The following is a 23,217-nucleotide window of genomic DNA, read 5'->3' on the forward strand; positions in this document are numbered from 1 at the left end:
AAAACTGTATACACGCGCCGTAACTATGGCATGCCATGGAGGTATACGCAATTTCTCGTACACGTAGAAATTTATGCAGAATCTAGCGATTACCTCAACGGCATATGTTCAGATGCAAACTTGAGCTTTCCCAGTTCGATATAGCTTCCAGGGCTAGCGTCGAAACGGGAGCTAGTCCAATGACGGCATAGGAGCCCGTCGGTTTCAACAGCGCATGCAAGCTTCACCACTCATACACGGCAGCTGTGAATGCTTGACAAAGGGGTGCTGGATACTACCCCTATCTGCTACTCGGCTCATCATATCATATTTTCTCTCCATGGCTAGCAGGTAGAGTTGCGCGCAGCCTTTCCATCCGCATCATGGCCGGTCGCTATTCCAACCTCCCACCGCCGACTCGCGATTCACTCGAACTTGCCTCACTGGCCTCCTCTTCGCACCCCTCGCGCCGAACCTCTGAAGAATCTTCTACCTCGGGTGCGCCTTCTTCGCGCAGACTGTCATTTGACGATGAGGACCCCTTGTCAGAACTGAACCCTGCTGGTCACGATCCGAACAGACCACGGCACACTCGTTCGTACAGCGTATCTTCGGCCTTCGACTTTGCACCCAATCTATTCCCTCTCTCTAGCACTGCGCAGGGATACACAGCACTGGGCGCACCTTCGAACCCGGCCCTAGACCCGTCCAACGCGCTTAACGGCGGCTCACTAGAGAAGAACAAGAGTTTGACATACCTTAATGGATTGTCATTAGTAGTTGGGCTTATAATAGGAAGCGGCATCTTCTCCTCGCCATCACAAGTCAACAAGAATGCTGGATCGCCAGGCGCGTCCCTTATTGTCTGGGTCGTGGCCGGAATACTGGCATGGACGGGTGCCGCGAGTTATGCGGAGCTCGGAGGTGCTATACCACTCAATGGTGGTGCACAAGTCTATTTATCCAAGATTTTCGGAGAATGGGCGGGATTCTTGTTTACGTGGTGTGCGGTCGTGGTGCTGAAACCAGGCTCAGCAGCCATCATTGCGATCATCTTTGGAGAATATTTAGTGCGCGCAATAATTGGCGCCGAAGCTGTGGACGCGAGCACATGGTTGAACAAGGGCGTGGCTTTGGTGGGACTTGTGGCCGTCACGCTACTGAACTGTGTGTCCACCAAGCTGGGTACCAGAAGCGCCGATGTCTTCATGTTTCTGAAGTTCTTTGCACTTACAGGAGTCACCGTAATCGGTATCGTAGTTGCAGCGACCGGGCTTTCCTACAAGGGTGACGCGAATGAAGACTGGAAGAACCGCGGCTGGTTCGAGGATACTAGCGAAAACGTTAGCAACTGGGCTGTGGCGCTCTATGCCGGGCTCTGGGCTTTCGATGGTTGGGACAACGTAAGTCAAGACTCCCGCAATTTCTCCGGACTCTGCTGACGGCATCAGGTCAACTACGTGACTGCCGAGTTCAAGAACCCGACCCGCGATCTCCCCCGCGTCATCCACACCTCTCTCCCACTCGTCATACTCTGCTACATCCTAGCCAACATATCCTATTTCCTCGTACTTCCCACCTCCGTCATCGAGTCGTCCAACACCGTCGCCGTAGCCTTTGGATCACAAGTGTTTGGTCCCATTGGATCACTCATACTCGCATTGTTTGTCTCGGGATCATGTTTCGGTGCACTGAACGCAACAACATTCACATCTGGCCGCCTTGTTTACGCTGCTGGCAAAGAAGGTTATCTTCCATCTCTATTCGGGAATATTGGACTGGGGAAGAATCATAGGGCGATCCGCTTGCACAGCATGAATTCAACACAAGGGAAGAGCAAGATCCCCAAGAAGCTAGTGAGCTGGTTTGCAGACGCTGATGCAGGCTTCTTCTTTACGCCTATATCCGCCATGGTACTCAATGCTGTCCTGACAGCCATTTACATCGTTGTCGGCAGCTTCGACACTCTCGTCACCTTCTATGGTGTAGCAGGGTACGCTTTCTATTTTCAAACCGTACTTGGCCTCATCATCCTTCGCGTTCGAGAACCTGATCTAGAACGTCCGTATAAAACCTGGATCACCACGCCTATTATCTTTTGCTGCGTTAGTCTCTTCTTGTTGAGCAGAGCCGTGTTTGCCGAGCCATTACAGACACTACTCGTTGTAGCGTTCATGGTGGTGGGCTTAGTGATATGGTTTGCATGGGTGGGAAGGCGTAGAGGGAAGGAGCAGAACAAGTTTCGTATGCCTGAAGAAGGTAATGAAAAAGTGGGATGGAAGTTCTGGCAACGTTGGAGACGATGAAATAGATAATGCTGTCCTGTAGTATAAGTGCCATGGTTGTACAAGCTACGTAGAAACGAATAAATGATAATGCGTAAGGGTTCTGTTGCACCGTCTCTGCCATCGACGTCATCGCACAGCAAGGCATCTCGTTCCAAGTCATTATGAACGGAAAATCCATTAATCAGCCCAGCTGGGCAGACCAAGACCCTGGCATCGTTCACGGAACGACTGACAAAGGAGCCCTACGTAGACACATACTCGACAGCAATGCCCAGCCACGTGGTGATCACACCATTATGCGTTCGACTCGTCTGCCCGAAACAAAAGGCGAATAGAAAATCTTAGATCCACGCCCGAATGCCACCCGGGTTCCGGCCCAGCACAAGATTTGGAATTCTGTACCAGCCCTTAGATGGAAGAGAGAAAAGTGGGAACGGGTATACGGATCGAGCAGATCAATGGTTGCAACTCCTTGTTAACTAATCGTGAGGTCTATTGACGTTGACATAGCTACCCATAGGACGTACGTGTAGTACGAACACCAAACCCTACCTCAAAGGTATACACCGTTGTTTCTCTTTCAGAATTACAGTTTACATCACTATGTATACCTTTGGGTCAAGTTTCCGGTGATTGATACGACCAAAGAAATGAGCTTCTTCGCATAGGCTACCAATGATCTGTGGGTATCGTGACATATAATGGACGCGTGATGATATGGAGAATGGTTTTACTTTGTTTAGAGGTCTACTGCTTTCGAATGGGACTAGCGAGATTGACTATGCTACGACGTATCAAGGCCTACCGCCTTCTTGGATAATTAACAGGCTCAATGAAGAGACAATAGGAAGATAAATGAGACGTGAAGAAAGGTAACTGGGGGAAATGGGAGCTAGGAGGGGGAGAGAAGGGTGTGGGTATAAAGAGCGGATGTACTGTGCCCGATTCCGTGGCAGGGTGCGCAGCACCGGTGTTCGTGAATGAATGTTCGTATCGTGAGCAACGTAACGGAGAAGGCCTGGTAGGGCCTGAAAGCCTACAGTAAGCCCGTAGTCTCCATGCGACAGAGCCAAGATGGCCTGTGCGAGACGCTGTCGCAGGAGTCGTGCAAACATGAAACCGAAACCGTAACGCCTGTGTGGGTATGTTGCCCAGACGCGAACCACCCAAGTCGCCGAAGCAAGGAAACAAGAAATTCAGGAACTTGCATCTCCCCAGTTTATCGTACAGCGGCTCGTCGCCGATCCCGGTCTAGCGGTAGAAAGGAAAAGAAAGACCCTGAAAAGCACTCTCATGCCTCAGATCCAGCCATTGGGTCGCGGAGTGCGTGACATTGTGCCTGCCCCAAGTGGGATGCGGGCTGTGGGTGACGGAGATGCACGGCCACTGTTTGATCGTGCAAGGTTGGCAACCGACACGGGCGTTGCTGGTTGTGATGCTGTAGTGGGTGAACCAACTGATGCAACGGGTGTCACAGGGTTCATCCGCAGTCCGCTTATGCATGCAGGTGCGGGGACGACAGGTTGTGTCGGGGTTGCGAAACGTGGAGGTGGATTTGGTGATTTCGGCGGTGGGGAGGGTAGCAATTTCTCGCGCTGAGCCTGGAGATAGGCGCTGGACTGAGCTGACGGCGTGAGAGGAAAGGCTGGGGTCCGTCCCGGGCTGTTAGCCCTGGGCCGAGTTGGCGAGTCACCACGCGGGGGTGGTTGGGGAAACGTGCTCGGGCTAGGCATCTCTTCAGATGGTGACATGCCTGTCGAAGAAGGCTTCTGGATCGGGAGGCCTAATGAATCTTCGCTTGAATCAGTGACGCCTCGTTTTAGCGGTGGTGTATCTCGTTCAGCTCGCGTACATTTGGCTGCTGCAAGTGTTGCAGGCGCTACTGAGAAGCGGAGACCAATCTGAACTGTTGCGCTACTATCTGTACTTTGCATGCGTTGGTGCCGTTCCGCAAATGGTAGTTTTGGCTTGCTGAGAAAGTCGAAAGCATCGCTGACGTTGGTAACCGAGCCTCGTCGTGTGAAGCGCCGTAGGGCGAGTTTAGAAACCGAGGAACCGTCTGACGTATTTTTGGGATCGTAGACAGTTGGGGGAAGGCGAGGTACCTCTTCCGCGCGTGTGGGGAAAAGAGAGTAACTTTGCTTGCGTTCATGTGTTGTAGCATCATTGTCCAGAGCAGGTGGTAGAGGCCACTTTGTGAGATCGATCGGGCTTCCAGGTTTGGTCGATGCCGGCGTTAAAGCCCGCTCGGGTCGTTCGAAGTACTCGGCATCAAAGTCCCCACGGTTCTTTTCTGGCCCAACATCGATCAGACCCTGTTGGCTGTGTAAACGATGAGTTGTTTGTAGTGCCATCGGGCCGCTGATCTGCATTTCCAGATCGCTAGGACCGAAGAATCGAATTTTTGGACGTTGTTGTTTCGCAGGAGCCTTGAGCTCTTCAATGGGACGGATGACCATTCGTGTGGCATTCGTACGAAGGAAGAGGTGGAAGAAGGTGATGACCATTCCTGAGGAGAAGAGCGAGATTTCTGCGATTCGAGAAGCGGCCAGTGCTTCCATAAATTCTCGTCGAAGAGACTGTACTTCTACTGGAATGACGAGAGTCTACAATTGTCAGCTAATGGAAAAAAGAGAGCAGTAAGGACACTCACGTAAATAAGTGCAGCCACAATCAGAAAGTAGGTCATGCGTGAAGCTGAAATACGCTCATTGTGATCGATCTCGGGTGTTCTCATCAGTTGGATACTGATCAAAGCGGCTACCAAGAGCAAGAGGAAGACAAGAACAGAAAGAAAAATTAACATGAGAAGATCGTATCGCATAGGAAACCAGATGAGGCCACCAAAGCAAGTGTTTGGCGATGGCCAGGCCACAGTTGGCATCCAGGTGAGCAGAAGCATAAACGATACGACGGCAACACATATTATTGTGTTCCATTTGCCGCGTGGAGCGAATCGGTCTTGTTTGTAGGCTCTGACCACGACTTCGATGCCGAAAACCAAGGTGATGTACCCGATCAGAAAAATAGCTAACGCCCGTCAGTCTCTTCGTCCGCAGATCGCAAAGTGTGCTAAGCGTACCAGGGAATGTGACCATTGCCAGTCCGCGACAACTCTTAGAAAACACACTATGGAGTGTAGTGCCCTGCACTGATACGAAGATAGTTTGTTGTAGAACGGCACCGCAAGCCAACGCGAGTGGAAAAGTTTCAGCAGGGTGAACATTGTGCAAAGCATTGAATCTCCTATATTTTGTTAGTAATAATGCAACTGTCCAATAATTCGTACCTACTTCTTCCTGGGAAGGACCTGAAGAGCTGCTGCGCGTCGTGCGTCTGAGACAATTCGATGGACCGTCAATAATGTCAAAGCAAGGCTAAACGCTCCCAGGGTAAGATGTGTCGTTCGGAGCGTTTGTACTTGTTGTAGCTGTAGACTCGCGATAAGGGTTCTTGTCGTGTTTGTTTGTGTCCAGGGAACTTGACGAACGGCCGAAGTGTTGAGAGTCAAGTTGAAGTGCGATCGGGCCTCGAGCTGAGGGAAATGGTCCGCCCATGATTCCATCTTGCCGGCTTCAGTTACAACAGGTGTAGAAGGAATAATATTGTCTCGCTGGTAACCAGCAGCGGCTGAAGAAAGGAAATCGACTAGGTATTCATGGAGACCGTATGACTGACGTAAACGAACGAGTAACCAGCTCAGTGTCAAAGAAGGAAATGGCTAAGCCTGCCAGCAGAGCAACGAAAGAAGGGGAAAGAGCGTGAGCATTAGACGTAAGAGACAAGAGACGGGTATGAGACTCCAAACGGTATATGACAAAACCACTGGGCGGTAGCAGCAACGCACGGTTTCGGAACAGCGGTCCTCAGGCGTCTATCCGGCCATTGGCTGAAGGGACCCGCATTAGCAAAGATCCATTCGGTTCATATTACAGGTCGCATCTTCCCGCAATGGGTGGGAGTGGGGTTTCAACCTCATGCGAGCCACATACTACTAGGTAACCTAGGCAGCGGAAGCAGCGAAACCCGTGTTAGTACCGCTTGCCCCGAAAACTAGTCAGCCGCCTTGGAAAACCTCTTGCTCTGGCCTTGCTCGAATATTGACCAGGTTGAACAGGTCTTGGGTTCAGTAAGACGTCATTGCTTTGACGTTGCCCCAGTGGACGTATCCGCCAGGGTCCAGTGAACACCCCTTTGGCCCTTGTCATAGCGCGACGGTACTCTTCACGTTGATTTTGAGGCGTGCAATTTCTTCTGACGCTGAGTACTATACTTGGATTCCTGGGTAGCTATTTCAAGCGCGGAAGCGCTGATGTAGAGAATGGCGCAAAGTCGGTGGTGGTGAGGTGGATGTGGTCGGACTAGAGTTCTGATGCGAGCTGGGTTTAGACTGTGCCGCAGATCCTCGCTTCAACCCTGTCCGAGACACTGAGAACTCCAGAACCCCTGTCGGCTCAACGGTCGCCGGGAGGACCTCGCAAGCTCATGACACGGTTCGCAGTGGATTTGGTTAGCGGCAAGTTATAAGCAATATATTATAGAAAACGGAGGGTGATGGGTAAAGCCACGAGGCAATGCTATATTGAGTGTTGTAGATGGGGCAGTTTTGCATAGTTGACCAGTAGGAATGATTCGAAGACATAAGTGTAAGATTGAAGGATGCGAGAGCGTCCATCGGATGCAACACGGAAAGAACCGATTGAGATGCTCAGATGGGGTATGCTTGGTTCTCCACCGAACAGACTTTGTGACTACTGAACCTGTCAAACCGCATGGGCAATCGTGGCGCAGAAAAGCATCGCGTTCGAGCCGACGGTACATCGTCAAGTACGCACCACCTCACGACAATCAGTATGTGCGTTGTTACAGGCTGCTACGCAGCCGCTGTGGTCAAGACTCCAGCGGCTACATAGTGGTACAGTCACACTCCCATCGTGCTACCTACCCCGACGGTCTGGTCGCTGCTACCCTGCTGTAGAATCTGATGTGACAAGCCACCAAAGCCAAGACTGAGTAGAGAAGGACTTCCAAATCTTACTATAACGGGTAGTGCACGAAGTTCGTCAAGGCATAATGATGCTCGTATGGAAAGAGGAGAACTTTCGAGAAGACCAAGCCACTGGTCTTTACACTGCCCCAGCCACACAGCACGAGATACAGGGGTATGCCTCAGAGAAATCCCCGACAATGCAAATCAAGAACTTGGCGGACGCGAGCATGCTGATCCGTTGTCGTGGGTGGGATCAGCAATAGGAAGACCAGAATGTGCAGACTAAAAGTTGGCTACGTTGATTACGAGTGTTCTGTTGAATAACACCGACATAATAAGAGGGTATTTTTTTGGTCACACGTCGCCTCATACGGCGAATTCGCAGACACGTTCATGCTATCGTGCAAAGTCTTGCTCAGGCAGACTTCGCATATTCTTCAAGGTACGCAACAAGCAGTTTAGTCCCATCTAGCGAGACAGCATTGTCTACAGCACCAAAGAAGTTAGCCTAGGTTGTTGGAGAGCTTTGCTTTGGGTCGGATCCTGGGTTGAGCACGTTAGACCACGTTGGCTTGCAAGCCGCGTAGCCCAATGTACCCTGTAAAGTCACGACTCGAAGCATGACTGAGAGCACCATCAATAGTGCGGGAAGTATAGAGGCACTTACAATTACTGGCACGAATGCCACCCACGCTGCGGTGTCCTTTCAAGCCTAGCAGGCCCTTCTTCTCTGCACCCGCAAGGAAAGCCTTCTCCTTGTCCGCATCTCCACCAGAGACACGGAAGCAAATATTCATCCTGCTACGTACAGTCTTGTCGGGCACGACCTGATAGACATTAGAGTACTTTTCAAGTGTCTCGTAAATGAGCCGGGCCTTTTCGTTGGAGACTTCCTCCTGACCACCGATACGCTTAGTGCCGTAGGAGTTGACTAGTCCAGACATGACCTGGCCAGCCACCCAGACGTCGAAGATGGGCAGCGTGTTGTAGAGTGAGTTGTTCTTCGCGATGGTAGGATAGTCTAGCACAATGGGGCCAACAGACAAGTTGAGCTCTCTCATGAGGTCAGGCGAAGCTGGAGTGGAGTGTGGCGGAAGAAGCGACTTCCGCATGATGACAATCGCGATGCCGGTGTTGCCAATGTTCTTCTGGGCGCCACCGAAGATGATGGCATACTTGCGCACGTCGACCTTCCGGGAGATGAAGTTTGACGACATGTCGGCACAGACCAATGGCGCGTCGTCGCCCTCGAGACTCTGAGGAAAAGACGGGAACTCGACTCCGTCTACTGTCTCGTTGTCGCAGAAGTATACAAAGGCAGGCCCGCCCTTGGAACGTGGTGTGAGGCTCCACTGGTCTTCAGAGGCGATTTTTCCAAATTTGCCGTCATTGACCTTGCGCGAGTCGGTGGCTACGTTGACGTGCTTCGCTCCTACAAGACGCGCTGCCTCTTGCGATGCCTTGAGCGACCAGGAGCCGGTGACGAGGTAGTCGAGCTTCAGCTCCTCGTCGACGACCTTGCGCAGCCTCTTCATCAGCTCATCCTTGTTGTCGCCCACCTCTTCCGCAATCTTTGCGCGCTTCTTCTCTACCCATATCGAGACAAGGTTGTATACAGTCGCACTGAACTCGCCGCTACCGCCGCTCTGGAGGAAGAGGATCTCGTAGTCGTCAGGGATTTCGAGCAGGTCAGCAAGTGCCTTCTTGGTGTCTGCAAGAATCTCGTTGGCTTCTGGTGAACGATGAGAGATCTCGCAAAGACCAATGCCCTTGTCTTTGTAGTTCAGGAGCACCTGCGAGGCCTCCTCGAGGACCTCGGTGGGCAAGGGAGCAGGGCCAGCGCCAAAGTAGTTGACGTCAGAGCGGTTGACCATGGCGACGACGGGTTTGGAGGCTAGTAGTGTTGTGTGCAGAGGAGAACCGAAGTGACATGAGAGAAATTGAGCAAAGAGGGGCGGTTTGTACAGAAAGTCTTCTCACGTCGCGTCATACGGAGAATGACTCTACTGCCCGCCTCTTACCAACAGCTGCTTCCGACTTCGGGCTAGCATGCAACATGGACATGGCGGGCCACGTATGCAGAGCACTCAAGTATGGTCCGCTACAGATGCTACATGCTGCCCGCGTGGGCGTTGAATGCATTATGCGAAGCAATTGAGCGCGTCTGGCTGTGTCCAATGGCAGCGCGAGGGAATGGATGACTGGCGCCGAAGTTCGGTGGGGAATTTTTGTCTGGGGAAGCGCGCATTCACCATTGCATACACCACATTGCTGCCATCCCCCAAGTACCAGCAATGGCAATGTCGCTACGGGCAGCCCGGCTCTTGGGTCGCAGGCAACTAGCAGTATGTTGTAAAACATGGTCTCATGCTCCGTCCCGCCTAACGTTGCAAATGTAGCCTCGAGCAGGTCTGGCTCTTCGTGCCGCCTCGTTCTCGCCTCGACCATGTCTCGCGCCACGGACGTTTGCTACGACCGCTAGCCGTCGCGAGGCCCAGGATGTCTTTCCCTCGATGAAAGAGAGCCCCGCGGCAAGCTTTCTCTCTTCGCTCAACGAGACGCCCAAGACACCACAGACGCTCACAGAGAAGATTGTCCAGCGACATGCCGTCGGTGTTGCGCAGGGCAAAGTCCTCAGGTCTGGCGACTATGTCACTCTGCAGCCGCACAAATGCATGACACACGACAACTCATGGCCTGTGGCTCTCAAGTTCATGGGCATTGGAGCCACCAAGATCAACGACCCAAAGCAGATTGTCATGACTCTCGATCACGACGTGCAGAACAAGACGGAGAAGAACTTGAAGAAGTACAGCCAAATCGAGGAGTTTGCACAGAAGCAGGATGTCGTCTTCTATCCCGCCGGACGGGGCATTGGCCATCAGATCATGGTAGAGGAGGGCTACGCATGGCCAGGAACGCTCGCTGTAGCTTCCGACAGTCATTCCAACATGTACGGCGGTATTGGATGCCTGGGTACACCTGTCGTGCGAACAGACGCTGCGAGTATCTGGGCAACGGGCAAGACCTGGTGGCAAATCCCACCTGTCGCAAAGGTCACTCTCAATGGCAAGATGCCTCAAGGCGTGACTGGCAAGGACGTCATTGTTGCTCTGGCGGGTCTCTTTAACAAGGACGAAGTGCTCAACCACGCCATTGAGTTCACCGGAACCGATGAGACCCTTGGTAGCATACCCGTCGACGATCGCCTCACCATTGCGAACATGACAACTGAATGGGGTGCTCTCACTGGACTCTTCCCTATCGACTCCACCCTCCACGGCTGGCTTCGCGCAAGGGCGACTCTAGCCGCCATGGGAGAAGGACAGGCCAAGGATCACCACCAGCAGCAGTTTATTCATGAACGTATTGATCAGCTGTTCACTGCTACTGGCATTGTTGGAGAGAAGATGGGTCACATTTTCAAGCCTGCGTTGGCTGCGGACAAGGGAGCTGTCTATGCCAAAGAGCTGTTCCTTGACCTTTCCACTCTGTCACCATATGTCTCCGGTCCAAACTCGGTCAAGGTTGCCACTCCCCTGCTTGAACTCCAAAGCCAGAACATCCCGATCAACAAAGCATACCTCGTATCTTGCACCAACTCCCGCGCTTCTGATCTTGCTGCCGCCGCCAACGTCTTCAAAGATGCTGCTGTTCTGAACGGCGGCAAGATCCCCAAGATCCCTGACAATGTCAACTTCTACATCGCCGCCGCGTCAATTCCTGAACAAAAAGCTGCTGAAGAGGCCGGTGACTGGCAGGCGCTCCTGGAAGCTGGTGCGCAGCCACTGCCTTCTGGCTGTGGTCCTTGCATTGGACTCGGTACGGGTCTCCTTGAGCCTGGTGAGGTTGGTATTAGCGCAAGTAACCGTAACTTCAAGGGTCGTATGGGATCGCCCGACGCAAAGGCCTACCTTGCTAGCCCTGAAGTAGTTGCAGCAAGTGCTTTGTCGGGCAAAATTTCAGGTCCTGGATGGTACGAGGCTCCTGAAGGCTATGCAGGCGTTCGGCGGGGAGAGGGCGATGGTGTTCCCGAGGAAGAGCGTATGATGACTATCGAAGACATGCTCGAGAAGGCCATCAAGGATGCTGAGGCTGCTATCGATACCTTTGGCAACGCCGAGCCCGAGACACAATCCGTGAATCCGCCCGCGACATCAGGCTCGGAAGCTGAGACTTTGACTGAGATCCTCCCTGGTTTCCCCGAGAAGATCAGCGGCGAGATTGTCTTCTGCGACGCAGACAACATCAACACCGATGGTATCTACCCTGGTAAATATACATACCAAGACGATGTAACCCGCGAGAAGATGGCGGACGTGTGCATGGAGAACTACGACCCCAACTTTGGCCAGATTGCAAAAGCTGGTGACGTTCTTGTCTCAGGTTTTAACTTCGGCTGCGGTAGCAGTCGCGAGCAGGCTGCAACTGCTATCCTGGCAAAGGGTATTCCGCTCGTCGTCTCTGGTAGCTTCGGTAACATCTTCAGCCGCAACAGCATCAACAATGCTTTGATGGGTGTCGAGGTCCCCAAGTTGGCCAACCGCCTCCGCGAAGTCTTCTCTTCCCAAGACGCTTCGTCATCACAGCAAGCTATCAAGGAGCCTTCAAACAACCGTGAGTCGCTTGATTCACCACCCCCAGCTGCTGCTGCTCAGCCTAGCCAAGCCAAGCAGTTGACCCGCCGCACCGGCTGGACTCTTGAGTGGGACGTTCGCAGGAGTACTGTCTCCGTACAAGAAGGACCCAATGGCGCCAAGTGGAACGTCAAGGTCGGCGAGCTGCCTCCCAATGTGCAGGAGATCATTGCTCTTGGTGGATTGGAGAACTGGGTAAAGAAGGAGATTGGCAGCCCTCCCTCTTAAGCGTCATGAAGCTTGACAGTTAGCTTGTAACATTCGTGTATACCCTCTTGATGATATGCATAAGCGGCGTTGGGGTATTTAGACTATTTCAAGCAAGCAAAACATTGTTCAGGAAACACGTAGTTCTACATTGAAAACTCGTAAACTGGCCTAAGAGATCTCCAGCGCAATTACCCCTTGTGTCTCGCTCCCTTCCACGTCATCGAAGATAGACGGGCATACCCTTCTCCCACCCCTTCGCTCTGCAGCAATGCCAAGTATCTGTTTCGCTCACACCCTGCCCTCCGCTACTCTTCTGATCGATACTAGCATACACGCTCCATCCCTCCTCCTCCAACACCTCTACCAGTGCTATCAACAATTCTCTGACCCTCATTGTTTCTTCGCCACTAGCTTGCCATGGGTAGCCTTTGAGTTTAAATTCCCAGATCCCAGGCGAATGCTGTTCGGATGCTGAAATCCAGTTGGCTCCCACACGAGATGGGAGGGAGCTATACAACGAAGCAGGTGCGTCCATAAAGCGCAGCCGATCTTGCCGACTGAACGACACAACACACCATTCGTGCGGCGACGGAGGTGGGCTCTGGTATCGGAAGAGCAAGGTATCTTTGTCCACAGCACTCTTGCTTATATCGGTGTTAAGTGTCAAGAGCCACCCTGAGGCGTGTAGAGTTGCTAACAGACCGTTCATCAGACGCCGTGCGTGCACCCCCTCTTTTCCATATCCGCGCCAAGGGTAACCATTTAGTTTAATTTCTTGACTGTTTGCGTATCGGCGCTCTTCGTCGATACCTTGAGGCCAGGTTCTTAGAACGGTTGCGCGGCAGCTGGAGATGATGGGTTCGGGAAAGCGCAGGAAACGAAGACGGTCTTCCTTGTGGAGAGACAAAGAGGCGAAACGTGTTTGCACGGGTGCTGATGATGCAGATTCGGAGGAGGAAGCAGCTGCGTAGGCAGGTGGAGGGGGTGCAGATAAATCATTGGGGGTGTCGTCAATTGATTCCCCTTTGGAATGACCGGAGGGCGACTTGCCTCGGAGTTTATCAAACATTTTTGCGGGACTTTGGGAGGTTTCCTGGAACTTGAACGTTCTGTCGTTAGGTTGCGTGCGAGGAAGACTCCCAAGATCCGCTGACTGCGCGCCTTATGTCTTTAAGTCTTGCCGTTGTTGCACAGCCTCATAGCAACTTCCAAGATACCAATGGTCGGACCGTTTTAGTCCCGTGGGTGTAACCAGCCACTCAAGCAGGTGAACATTGACGACCGAGTACACATAACACCGGTTTTAACCTACCCTCAAGATATTCGTGGTGTATTACTTTGTTGGCTAGCAAGATGAAATGTAGTGTATGTGTCTGCCTAAAGCATGCAACATGACTTGGAGGAGTATAAGATTCAGGATGGGCGTTCAATACGACACGACTACTTTCAGCTCTGGTAATGCTGGTGTTCTGTCCAATGTCAAGATGGAGGGCTCCCCAGGATATGCATGGTAGCGCGGCTTGGCGGGGCGACACCGGACATTGAACTCGCTTCCCCGACGACTTTTTTTTTGGAGCGGGTATCGTTGGGCATCTTATCTCTAGCTCCCGTTCTTCATTGCTCGGTACCGCAATCGCCTTGCGCTGTTGCTCCCTCTAACGTCTGTCAATTTTCAATTTACTCGTTGCTCGAAATCTTCGATCATGACGCCATCACCTTCCGAAGCCGTAGCAAAGGTTGCGCAAGCCGCTGCCGGCACCAACTCGTCCGCAAAGGTGTACAAGAGGGAGTCCAACACAGCTAGGGTATTGGGTGCAGGTACATATGCCATTCTCGAGGCAATTTCACTCGTCTGACCTGGATAGGATGTGCGGGCATCGCAGAGCTTATGGTCTTCCACCCTGTCGACACCACAGCGAAGAGGTTGATGAGCAACATTGGAAAGGTGCGACATATCCACGAAATTACCCCACGATCGTGTCTGACTCGAGCAACTGCAGATTGAAAACGCAGCGCATCTTAACAAGGTCGTCTTCAAGGACGCGGCCAACGCCTCGGTCGGTGGTCGTTTCCTTTCTCTCTTCCCCGGTCTCGGCTACGCTGCCGCATACAAGGTGCTCCAGCGAGTATACAAGTTTGGCGGACAGCCCTTTGTACGGGACTACCTCGCGCACAACCATGGCGACAGCTTCGACCGCGCATTCGGCAAGGGCAACGGCAAGGCCATCATGCACGCAACTGCAGGTTCCATTATCGGTATTGGTGAGATCGTTCTCCTGCCGTTGGACGTACTCAAGATTAAGCGACAAACAAACCCCGAGGCTTTCCGAGGCCGTGGTCTGGTCAAGATTGTCTCAGACGAAGGATTCGGACTGTACCGTGGTTGGGGATGGACCGCAGCACGTAACGCGCCAGGCTCGTTTGCGGTATGTTCCAGCACTCTATGAAAAAAGAAAGCATATACTAATGTAAACACAGCTCTTCGGTGGTTCCGCCGTCGCCAAGGAGTACCTCTACAAGCTCTCCGACTACAACTCGGCATCATGGTCGCAAAACTTTGTTGCCTCCATCGCCGGAGCTAGCGCGTCGCTCGTCGTCTCTGCTCCTCTCGATGTCATCAAGACCCGTATTCAGAACAGGAACTTTGAGAACCCCGAGAGCGGATTCAGGATTGTGTCCAACATGATGAAGCACGAGGGCTTCACTTCCTTCTTCAAGGGACTGACACCTAAGCTGCTCATGACCGGACCCAAGCTCGTGTTTTCCTTCTGGTTGGCCCAAACGCTGATCCCTGCCTTTGGCAAGATAATGTAATGTGTTGCGATGAACTTATCCTGATGTCTGTAATATATGGGAGGTTTGGGTTTACCGGTGCTATAGAACTAGCAGGTTGGGCTACGTCAAAGGCAACGACGTACGAAGAAGCGCATACTCCTGCGAACGAACGACACATTCTCCATTCCATGAAAAAAACAAACTTAGGCCGAAGAATGGCACCTTTGCGGGCTGAAAGTGATGATGACGATGCGTGCCATGGCTGGCTGACACCCGTGGACCCTGGTGACTGTCACGTGCGTGCACCGATGGCATCTGCTGGATTATGATGTATTATCTGCCACTGTCTCAGAGCCCTGGAATGAAACGGGGCAGACTAGGTGTCATACGTCAGAAAGCGCAGCGAGCATCTCACTGGAGAAAGTTAGGCGGCCGACCAGCAGGCGTGAATGTGATGTTCCCATGGCGCGACGAGCTACGGCAACTTGTGACCACGGATTTGGGCTGAATGCCAAGCTAATTCACATCTGGTATCCGCGCATTGCACCTCGTCCACCTCTACTTAACACCGTCCGCCTCGACGACCCGCGATACCCCCACGACTGCTGCCTTTGATAACCCCCCAACTTACATTCATAGTCTCTACCTTCTTCTCAACCCCGCAACACCGCCATCATGAACCCTGAGTGGTACGTAACCTCCGCGCGACGCCCACCGCCACAGGCTGGGGAACGGCGACGCCAAATCTGGGGTTAGGACCATGCTAACTTGGATACCTGCAGAGTACTTTTTCATCCCGGCTGCAGTCCTGTTGCTGCCGTCCCCGCCATGGATGGCTCCCGCTGACGGCTCGCCTTACAACAGATACGACTACCTCTTCAAGCTTCTCCTCATCGGTGACTCTGGTGTCGGAAAGTCCTGCCTGCTGCTCCGTTTCGCAGACGACACATACACCGAGAGCTACATCTCGACCATCGGCGTCGACTTTGTGCGTCCACCCGCGCACCTGCAGCCTAGACCGGCGATGAACTAACAAAGACCAGAAAATCCGAACGATCGAGCTCGATGGCAAGACCGTGAAGCTACAGATTGTGCGTATACTCGGGGTTGCAGTGTCTGGGATCAGGTACTAACAGCCATGACAGTGGGATACTGCCGGCCAAGAGCGTTTCCGAACCATCACATCCTCGTACTACCGCGGCGCCCACGGCATCTGCGTCGTCTACGATGTCACAGACATGGACTCATTCAACAATGTGAAGCAGTGGCTGCAGGAGATTGACCGATACGCAACCGAAGGCGTCAACAAGCTGTTAGTGGGCAACAAGTCCGATATGGCAGACAAGAAGGTTGTCGAGTACACTGTAGCAAAGGTACGCTCATGCCGTGACTCGCCACGCACCCTCAGTGTCTAATAACATCACCAGGAATTCGCAGACAGTCTCGGCATCCCATTCCTCGAGACCTCCGCAAAGAGCGCTACCAATGTCGAGCAAGCTTTCCTAACCATGGCCCGCCAGATCAAGGAGCGCATGGGTACCACAACTGCCAACACTAAGCCCACAGTCCCCATTGGCCAGGGCCAAGGTGTGCAAAACGGATCTGGCGGAGGTTGCTGCTAGAGAAGAGGAAGAGTCGTTATGTGTCGGAGAAACGTACCAGTGTTTACGGACGAGCGGCATGCAACGTGGGTGGAACAAGCTCCCGTTCTTATGCGATGCGAGGAATGGTGCGGTACTACCATAATGCTCACTGACTACATGACCGCCATGTCTCTCCCATTCGTCACCGTTTCCACGTTTCCACTCCGAACCTGTGTGCTAGCATGGCGACACCCGATCGGATAGAATGGAGGCTCTCGTTTGGATTTCCGGGATGTACTGGTGTCTGCATTACAATTTGTGGTGGCCACTAGGTCTCTTTCCTTGGTGTGTTTAGGTGTTCTTTAATATGGGCAATCAGATTCTACCTCATAGCTCTCGGTGCTCGCTCGACAAACTGAAATTTGCGCTCCAGTGATGTGAACACACCAGTACTGTCACAAATATGATCAACCGCGGATCGAACAGACAGCAGCTTGTTATAGCCAAAATATTCTAATTACCGACTGTCCAACTCGAGGATCAAGCGAACATTTTGACAACCAACATCAGCCCTTGAAGCGCCCTTCTCGGCGTGTACGACATGCCGCGTACCCTTCGCTCCTTCCCGTATCCGGAAGAATGCAGGCGCTGACGTATGCTGGCGCCTCGACTAGGCATCCCCTCCGGACAACACTAAATACTCGGGTCCTGGATCGGCCTGCAAAAGCAAGTTCGACTAATGCTTCTTCTTTGCTCTTTTGTTCTAGAGTTTTCCTAACCCTTCTAATGCTTTAAGACCCTGGTGTATCGACCTGAGTACCTCAAACAGACGCCATCCCTTCGCTTTGCCCAACGCATTCACGTGAATGGCGCATTCGAGACGAGCACACCCAACCCTTGACTCTAGATTATGTCTATACAAAATGCGCCTGTCAGAGCAGCACAATGGCTTGGTCGCGAACTAGGGCTTGCGACTATGAAACAAGCCGGAAAAGATGTGTACATCATCATCCTGACGCGTTACATTCGTCTTTTCGCATATGGCAGTGTGGCGCTCATCCTGGCACTCTTCTTCCAAGAGCAAGGCTTCTCAGACGAACAGATCGGACTATTCATGTCATTGACGTTGTTGGGAGACGTAGTCGTTAGCCTTCTTCTTACCCTCGTCGCCGATACACTTGGACGACGTCGCACCTTACTCCTCGGAGCGGTGTCTATGGCCATATCTGGCGCTGTGTTCGCCACAACGAGTAACTATGTTGCTTTGCTTCTCGCAGCTATCATCGGTGTTATCAGTCCCAGCGGAAACGAGATCGGGCCGTTCAGAGCTGTCGAAGAGTCGACGTTGGCGCATCTGGTGGCTGAGGACAAGAGATCAGATGTGTACACTTGGTACGTCGTCTTGGCTGTACTGGGCACGTCAACGGGTTTGGCCGTTGGTGGTGTGGCTGTCGACAACTTGCAAGCTATCGAGGGTTGGACGGATCTGGATGCGTATCGTGCGATATTCTGGATCTACACCGGTGTTGGTTGTATCAAGGCTTTGATGACACTCTTTTTGAGCCAGAGATGCGAACATAGCGACTGGAACGATGAACGCAACAAATCTGCTGCATCGCCCGAGACCGAACCATTGCTGAACGGTCACGAAACCGAGGATTCGAGCCCTGCGGCACAGGAAGCATCCCCTAAAAAGTCCAAGAGATTCTGGCATTCTCTTAGCAAGATTTCCAAGTCGAGTCGCATCACTCTCATCAAGCTATGCAGCTTGTTTTTTCTAGATTCCTTAGGCTCTGGTATGGTTCCTTTCAGTTTGATCAACTACTACATGGAACGCAAATTTGATCTGCCAAAGGGCAAGTTAGGCGGCATCATGTCTGCAACGTGGTAAGTCATGTTTGCAAGCAAATTCCAACTTCGGAACCATGCACTAATCAACCAACAGGTTTGTATCGACACTGGGTAACGTCTTCGCTTCAAGCCTAGCGAAACGTCTCGGTTTGATTCAAGCCATGGTATTTACTCACTTACCTTCCTCTATCTTCCTTGCGCTACTCCCGGTTCCTTCGGGCCTTGCTCTGACTATATGTCTCCTTGTTGGACGTTCAGTACTCAACTCTATGGACCAAGCGCCACGATCAGCCTTCCTCTCGATCGTCGTCTTACCCGGAGAGCGCACAGCTGTTATGGGCGTTGTGAACATACTCAAGACGCTGTCTCAGAGCAGTGGACCAAGTGTCACGGGTGTACTTGCTGGGAACAGCCATTTCTGGGTCGCATTTGTTGCAGCGGGTAGCTTGAAAGCGACTTACGATTTGCTGCTACTCGCGTTCTTTGGCGGAAGGGTACAACCGCGGAAGGAGGAACCTGTACCCGAAGTAGTTAGGGGCGTTGAAGAGCATGACCATGTTGAACAGCCAGTGGACGTACAGAGGACGGCTTGATGTACTTTGAACGGAAGTTGACTGAGCATGCCCAGAAACGTTAAGTAGACCGACGTTAACATAAGCCAAAATTTGGTACGATTCATAGCATTTACTGCGTTCAATGTGGCTATTGTTGAACCTACACCGCTAGGTACGGATGGAAGCTGACATGGCCCTACCTCGGCAAGCTTCTTCGTAGGCTTACCTAGTTAAAGAGATGCCTCTCGTACGCCTACAAGGTCAAGTCAACACGACAACATCACAACTGTTAGCATTCACCTTACGTACCGTTTCCTATTGCCGATCTTAGACATGAGGGTTCTAGTCTTCATCTAGACATGCACGTTGTCTGCACGATGCGACCAGCTCAATGGTCAGCTAGTCGGCCAACTCTCCGATCGTCGACACTGGCGATCTAGCCAAGCACAGGCCTCTGGGCATGCACAGTGGGTGCACGAGATCAAGTGAGCGATGAATTACCCGAGCCCTTCAGCGTTGATTTCGAGCTGGCTAACTACACCAAGAAGGTCGCATATTTCGATACCCAATCATACTCGAGCACGGCCGCAGGAGATGAAAGCTCCACTTGTCTGCACGCGACCCAGACCCTGGCGTGCATGGTTCGCCGCTACAACTACGCTTACCCTAACGATACTCGGACCCCGCAAAATTTTATGCTTAAAGACCGCCTCATGTCCTACCACCCAATGTCACGGTAGCAGTTCCCCGGATTCTTTACTTTTGTTTTGGTCAAGAGTGAGTGGAGCGGCGTCGCAGACCCCACTATCGTCCTAGAACAGTTCAGGCGATCGCCATCGGCCCGATCATTTGGTTTGGAGAAAGTTGACCACAGCAACCATGGCGGAAGAGAAGGATATCCAGCCTACCATGGCTCCTCCCTTGGATCATGATGCCGACCATGAGGCTGATCACAAGCGCGCTGCCAACAAACTTGTTGACGACGCACGACTCGCTACCGACAATGAACGGAAGATGACCCTGATGCAGGGCATCAAACTCTATCCCAAGGCGATTGGATGGTCTGTCCTCATCAGCACGTGTATCGTCATGGAAGGGTACGATGTTTGTCTACTGAACAACTTCTTCGGTTTCCCACAATTCAAGCAAAAGTATGGCGAGCAGCTTCCGGACGGCTCATGGGAGATTCCAGCAGCATGGCAAGCCGGACTCTCGAACGGAGTTATTGTGGGCGAGATCATTGGACTGTTCCTCAACGGATGGATCAGTGAGGCTATTGGATACCGATACACTGTCATGGGATGCTTGCTTCTGATCATTGGCTTCACTACGATCTTTTTCACAGCTCAGACAGTGGTGCACTTGCTGGTTGCGGAGATTCTTTGTGGTATCCCATGGGGTGTCTTCCAGACGCTTACAATCACGTACGCTTGCGAAGTTTGCCCTGTTGCTCTACGCGGATACTGTACGTTCATCCAAACCCTACCACCCAATACACAAGCTTACATCAATTAGTGACAACCTATGTCAACTTCTGCTGGGGCCTAGGCCAGGTTATCGGTATTGGTGTGATTCGCTCCATGGTCGACCGACCTGATGAGTGGTCGTACCGTATTCCTTACGCGCTCCAATGGATGTGGCCAGTTCCTCTCATCATTGGTGTGTTCCTGGCACCCGAATCGCCATGGTGGTTAGTCCGTAAGGGGAGAATCGACGATGCGAAGAAGGCTCTGCTTCGACTTACCAGCCTCGACCGCGAAACCGATTTCGATGCCGATGAAACGGTAGCAATGATGGTACACACTACTGCTCTCGAGGAGAAGATCACTCAAGGAGCTAGCTACTGGGACTGCTTCAAAGGTACTGATTTGCGTCGTACTGAGATTGTGTGCATGGCCTGGGCGATTCAGAACCTGAGCGGAAATGCTTTCTCTGGATACTCATCTTACTTCCTTCAACAAGCTGGCCTACCCGCATCAACTTCCTACGACTTCGCAATGGGCCAGTATGGTATCAACATGGCCGGTGTCTTTGGTGCATGGTACCTTATGAAAGTTGGGCTTGGACGACGAACGCTCTATCTAGGAGGTCTCTGTGGACTATGTGCTATGCTCTTCGTCATGGGCTTCCTTGGCTTGGTGCCAGACTCTCAGCGCGAAACGGGTGCTATGGCTACTGGAGCTATGATGATAGTGTGGGCCATGTTCTACCAGCTGACTGTTGGTACCGTGTGCTACTCCCTCGTTGCTGAGCTCTCCACACGTCGTCTCGCTATCAAGACTGTTGTTCTCGGCCGCAACCTTTACAACGTTATCGGCATCATCACATCCGTTCTCACGCCCTACATGCTCAACCCAGGAGCCTGGAACTGGTAAGTGCTTCTCGTCCCCTACCCATCAACATACTAAATGAACTACAGGGGCAACTACGCCGGATTCTTCTGGGCCGGGTCCTGCTTCCTAAGTATCGTCTACACGTATTTCCGTCTTCCTGAGCCCAAGGGCCGTTCCTTCGCCGAGCTAGATCTGCTCTTCGAGAAGCGAATTAGCGCGCGCAAGTTTGCGAGCACATCTGTCGATGTGTTTGAGGATAGTCATATCCAGGGGACTGCTGCTTTTGACCGCTACGAAGAAAAAGTTGATGCTGCTGTGAGAACCGAATCTGTTGCTGCTGGTGTTACGAAGGTTTAATGACAAGAAGATTTAGGGTGCGATGTGATAAAGAGAAAAATGTGCATGAGCGTATGATGCATGTTGCATATAATGGACCCATGGGCTTTGGTATTACTTTAATTAACTTCTCCGTTACGCTTCATCTGGCTTTGGACTCTGCTCTATGTGGTAAAGCCCGGCATATGCGATGCAGTATCGCCAAGTTCTCGTCCGAGATGATTGGACTCGGCATCCTAGGCTGCTGCGAAAGCGGGGCATTGTGCTGCGGACAAATTTGCTTCCTTTCTTTCTCATCTACAATAACCTGATTGACTTTGATACAAACATGGAGGAACGAAATTCTCTTGTCGGTTGCATCGATCCACCTCGTGATTTGATCACATCTGCCAACATGGAGGAGATAATCTGGAGAGATGAGTGAGGTTCGGGTCTTTTGATCACATTGCCGTTGTTGCTAACATTTAGCTGTATACAGATTTGTCGCCTCCGATCAAGAGCGAAAGACAGCAATTGAAGCAGCAATTGCAGGAAGGACGAGATGCCGCAAGTTGGCCAACGAACTCCACACCGTGTTGCCTAGAGAGCTCCGAAACATGATCTACACTTACATCGTGGGACCGTCAGCCCAGCTTGAGTACGCTTTTGACATCCATGGCATCATTCAGATCGGCTTCTTCGAGTCTGGGCAATACGAAGATCTGTCCATGTTTGGCGAAAGTTGTCAAATTCAACCCAGATCCTGGGCTATGGACCCATCATACTTTGGAACCGACGTAGCAATAGAGCTAGCGGAAGCGTACTATGCTTTGAATCGTTTTGCACTTACCTCGGAGCAGTTCTTGTATCCATTTCTGACCTTCGACCCGTTGGCCCTAGGTATAAAGCCCTACGAGCATATCCGGCGCCTTGACCTTACCCTTGATTTCGAGGATGCCCATGACGTAAACTTTGCCGATGTCGCAACTCATCTACAAGCTCTACAACTCATCCCTTCCAAGCGGCGCAAGATGGACATATACGTCAATCTCACTACGTCTTTTACACCATATGTCAACACCAAATTTAGGTATTCAGTCGAAGCCGAGCGCATCATGCTCAATATCCTCGAGTTACTCAGATGGCCCATATACGAGTTATTGCACAAAGGACATGCGGTCCAGGTTCTCCACGAAAACGTGGATGGAGAGGACAGGACAAGTCCGCAAATACCACAGAGGAATCTAACAAGTTATTGCTCTTCTGGTTCAAAGATGTCTCACATGGCTGATTTCTTTTACATGACCAAGGAGGAGTGGCTCAAGGTAATTTGTGTTACTTTCTCGTTCTTTCTTCGCTAACAACACGAAAAAGGAAAAGGGAAGAGAAACAGTCGCGGATCCTGCATCCCACCATATCTTTTCATTGTCTGCGGTCGGGGACGAAGTATATCACGCGGATGAGATGCTCGAAAAAGTAGTTCGCAGAGCTTTGAAAAGGCGTTGGGATAAGGATCATGCCCTAAAAGGATTCAATCACGGGCATGAGAATTAGGCGTGACTGCATGCTATCACGTCGGCAGTACATGTGCTATGCGAACAAACATTCTGGTTCACCAACAAAGTAGAGATAATCAAGACACAGTAACGCGAAACTCAAGTTGATCATCACAAGCAAACAATTAGATTAGTTACGAACATTA

The 23,217-nt window shown here is 51.9% G+C and overlaps 9 protein-coding genes across 9 annotated transcripts; 6 read left to right on the forward strand and 3 right to left on the reverse strand.

Annotated features, from left to right (window-relative positions):
- Positions 1 to 362: 362 nt before the first annotated feature.
- GT037_003121 (large neutral amino acids transporter small subunit 2) lies at positions 363 to 2,285 on the forward strand (the record flags this gene model as incomplete). Its single annotated transcript, XM_038928168.1, has 2 exons — positions 363 to 1,382; positions 1,431 to 2,285. 2 exons carry the CDS (start codon positions 363 to 365, stop codon positions 2,283 to 2,285), a joined length of 1,875 nt encoding a protein of 624 aa, XP_038789446.1.
- Positions 2,286 to 3,565: 1,280 nt separating this feature from the next.
- GT037_003122 (uncharacterized protein) lies at positions 3,566 to 5,832 on the reverse strand (the record flags this gene model as incomplete). The annotated part of the gene is made up of 4 exons (XM_038928169.1): positions 3,566 to 4,873; positions 4,921 to 5,297; positions 5,350 to 5,513; positions 5,561 to 5,832. The coding sequence occupies 4 exons, from the start codon at positions 5,830 to 5,832 to the stop codon at positions 3,566 to 3,568; spliced, it is 2,121 nt and encodes a 706-aa protein (XP_038789447.1).
- Positions 5,833 to 7,814: 1,982 nt separating this feature from the next.
- On the reverse strand, positions 7,815 to 9,131 carry GT037_003123 (phosphoserine aminotransferase; the record flags this gene model as incomplete). The annotated part of the gene is made up of 1 exon (XM_038928170.1): positions 7,815 to 9,131. One exon carries the CDS (start codon positions 9,129 to 9,131, stop codon positions 7,815 to 7,817), a length of 1,317 nt encoding a protein of 438 aa, XP_038789448.1.
- A 420-nt stretch (positions 9,132 to 9,551) lies between these two features.
- GT037_003124 (mitochondrial precursor) lies at positions 9,552 to 12,122 on the forward strand (the record flags this gene model as incomplete). Its single annotated transcript, XM_038928171.1, has 2 exons — positions 9,552 to 9,602; positions 9,657 to 12,122. The coding sequence occupies 2 exons, from the start codon at positions 9,552 to 9,554 to the stop codon at positions 12,120 to 12,122; spliced, it is 2,517 nt and encodes an 838-aa protein (XP_038789449.1).
- A 199-nt stretch (positions 12,123 to 12,321) lies between these two features.
- On the reverse strand, positions 12,322 to 13,173 carry GT037_003125 (uncharacterized protein; the record flags this gene model as incomplete). Its single annotated transcript, XM_038928172.1, has 1 exon — positions 12,322 to 13,173. One exon carries the CDS (start codon positions 13,171 to 13,173, stop codon positions 12,322 to 12,324), a length of 852 nt encoding a protein of 283 aa, XP_038789450.1.
- A 634-nt stretch (positions 13,174 to 13,807) lies between these two features.
- Positions 13,808 to 16,501, forward strand: GT037_003126 (mitochondrial carrier protein; the record flags this gene model as incomplete). The annotated part of the gene is made up of 10 exons (XM_038928173.1): positions 13,808 to 13,922; positions 13,970 to 14,049; positions 14,105 to 14,530; positions 14,583 to 14,914; positions 14,994 to 15,018; positions 15,519 to 15,568; positions 15,636 to 15,867; positions 15,923 to 15,970; positions 16,025 to 16,252; positions 16,307 to 16,501. 10 exons carry the CDS (start codon positions 13,808 to 13,810, stop codon positions 16,499 to 16,501), a joined length of 1,731 nt encoding a protein of 576 aa, XP_038789451.1.
- Positions 16,502 to 17,372: 871 nt separating this feature from the next.
- GT037_003127 (mfs general substrate transporter) lies at positions 17,373 to 18,906 on the forward strand (the record flags this gene model as incomplete). The annotated part of the gene is made up of 2 exons (XM_038928174.1): positions 17,373 to 18,349; positions 18,408 to 18,906. The coding sequence occupies 2 exons, from the start codon at positions 17,373 to 17,375 to the stop codon at positions 18,904 to 18,906; spliced, it is 1,476 nt and encodes a 491-aa protein (XP_038789452.1).
- Positions 18,907 to 19,695: 789 nt separating this feature from the next.
- GT037_003128 (maltose permease mal61) lies at positions 19,696 to 21,557 on the forward strand (the record flags this gene model as incomplete). The annotated part of the gene is made up of 3 exons (XM_038928175.1): positions 19,696 to 20,332; positions 20,383 to 21,238; positions 21,287 to 21,557. Coding segments are annotated over 3 exons (1,764 nt in total), but the record flags the coding sequence as incomplete, so codon positions are not given.
- Positions 21,558 to 22,132: 575 nt separating this feature from the next.
- On the forward strand, positions 22,133 to 23,069 carry GT037_003129 (uncharacterized protein; the record flags this gene model as incomplete). The annotated part of the gene is made up of 2 exons (XM_038928176.1): positions 22,133 to 22,840; positions 22,890 to 23,069. The coding sequence occupies 2 exons, from the start codon at positions 22,133 to 22,135 to the stop codon at positions 23,067 to 23,069; spliced, it is 888 nt and encodes a 295-aa protein (XP_038789454.1).
- Positions 23,070 to 23,217: the final 148 nt, after the last annotated feature.

The sequence above is a fragment of the Alternaria burnsii genome (assembly GCF_013036055.1).
Source record: "Alternaria burnsii strain CBS107.38 chromosome Unknown 746, whole genome shotgun sequence".
In the NCBI taxonomy this organism is placed as follows: Eukaryota; Fungi; Ascomycota; class Dothideomycetes; order Pleosporales; family Pleosporaceae; genus Alternaria; species Alternaria burnsii.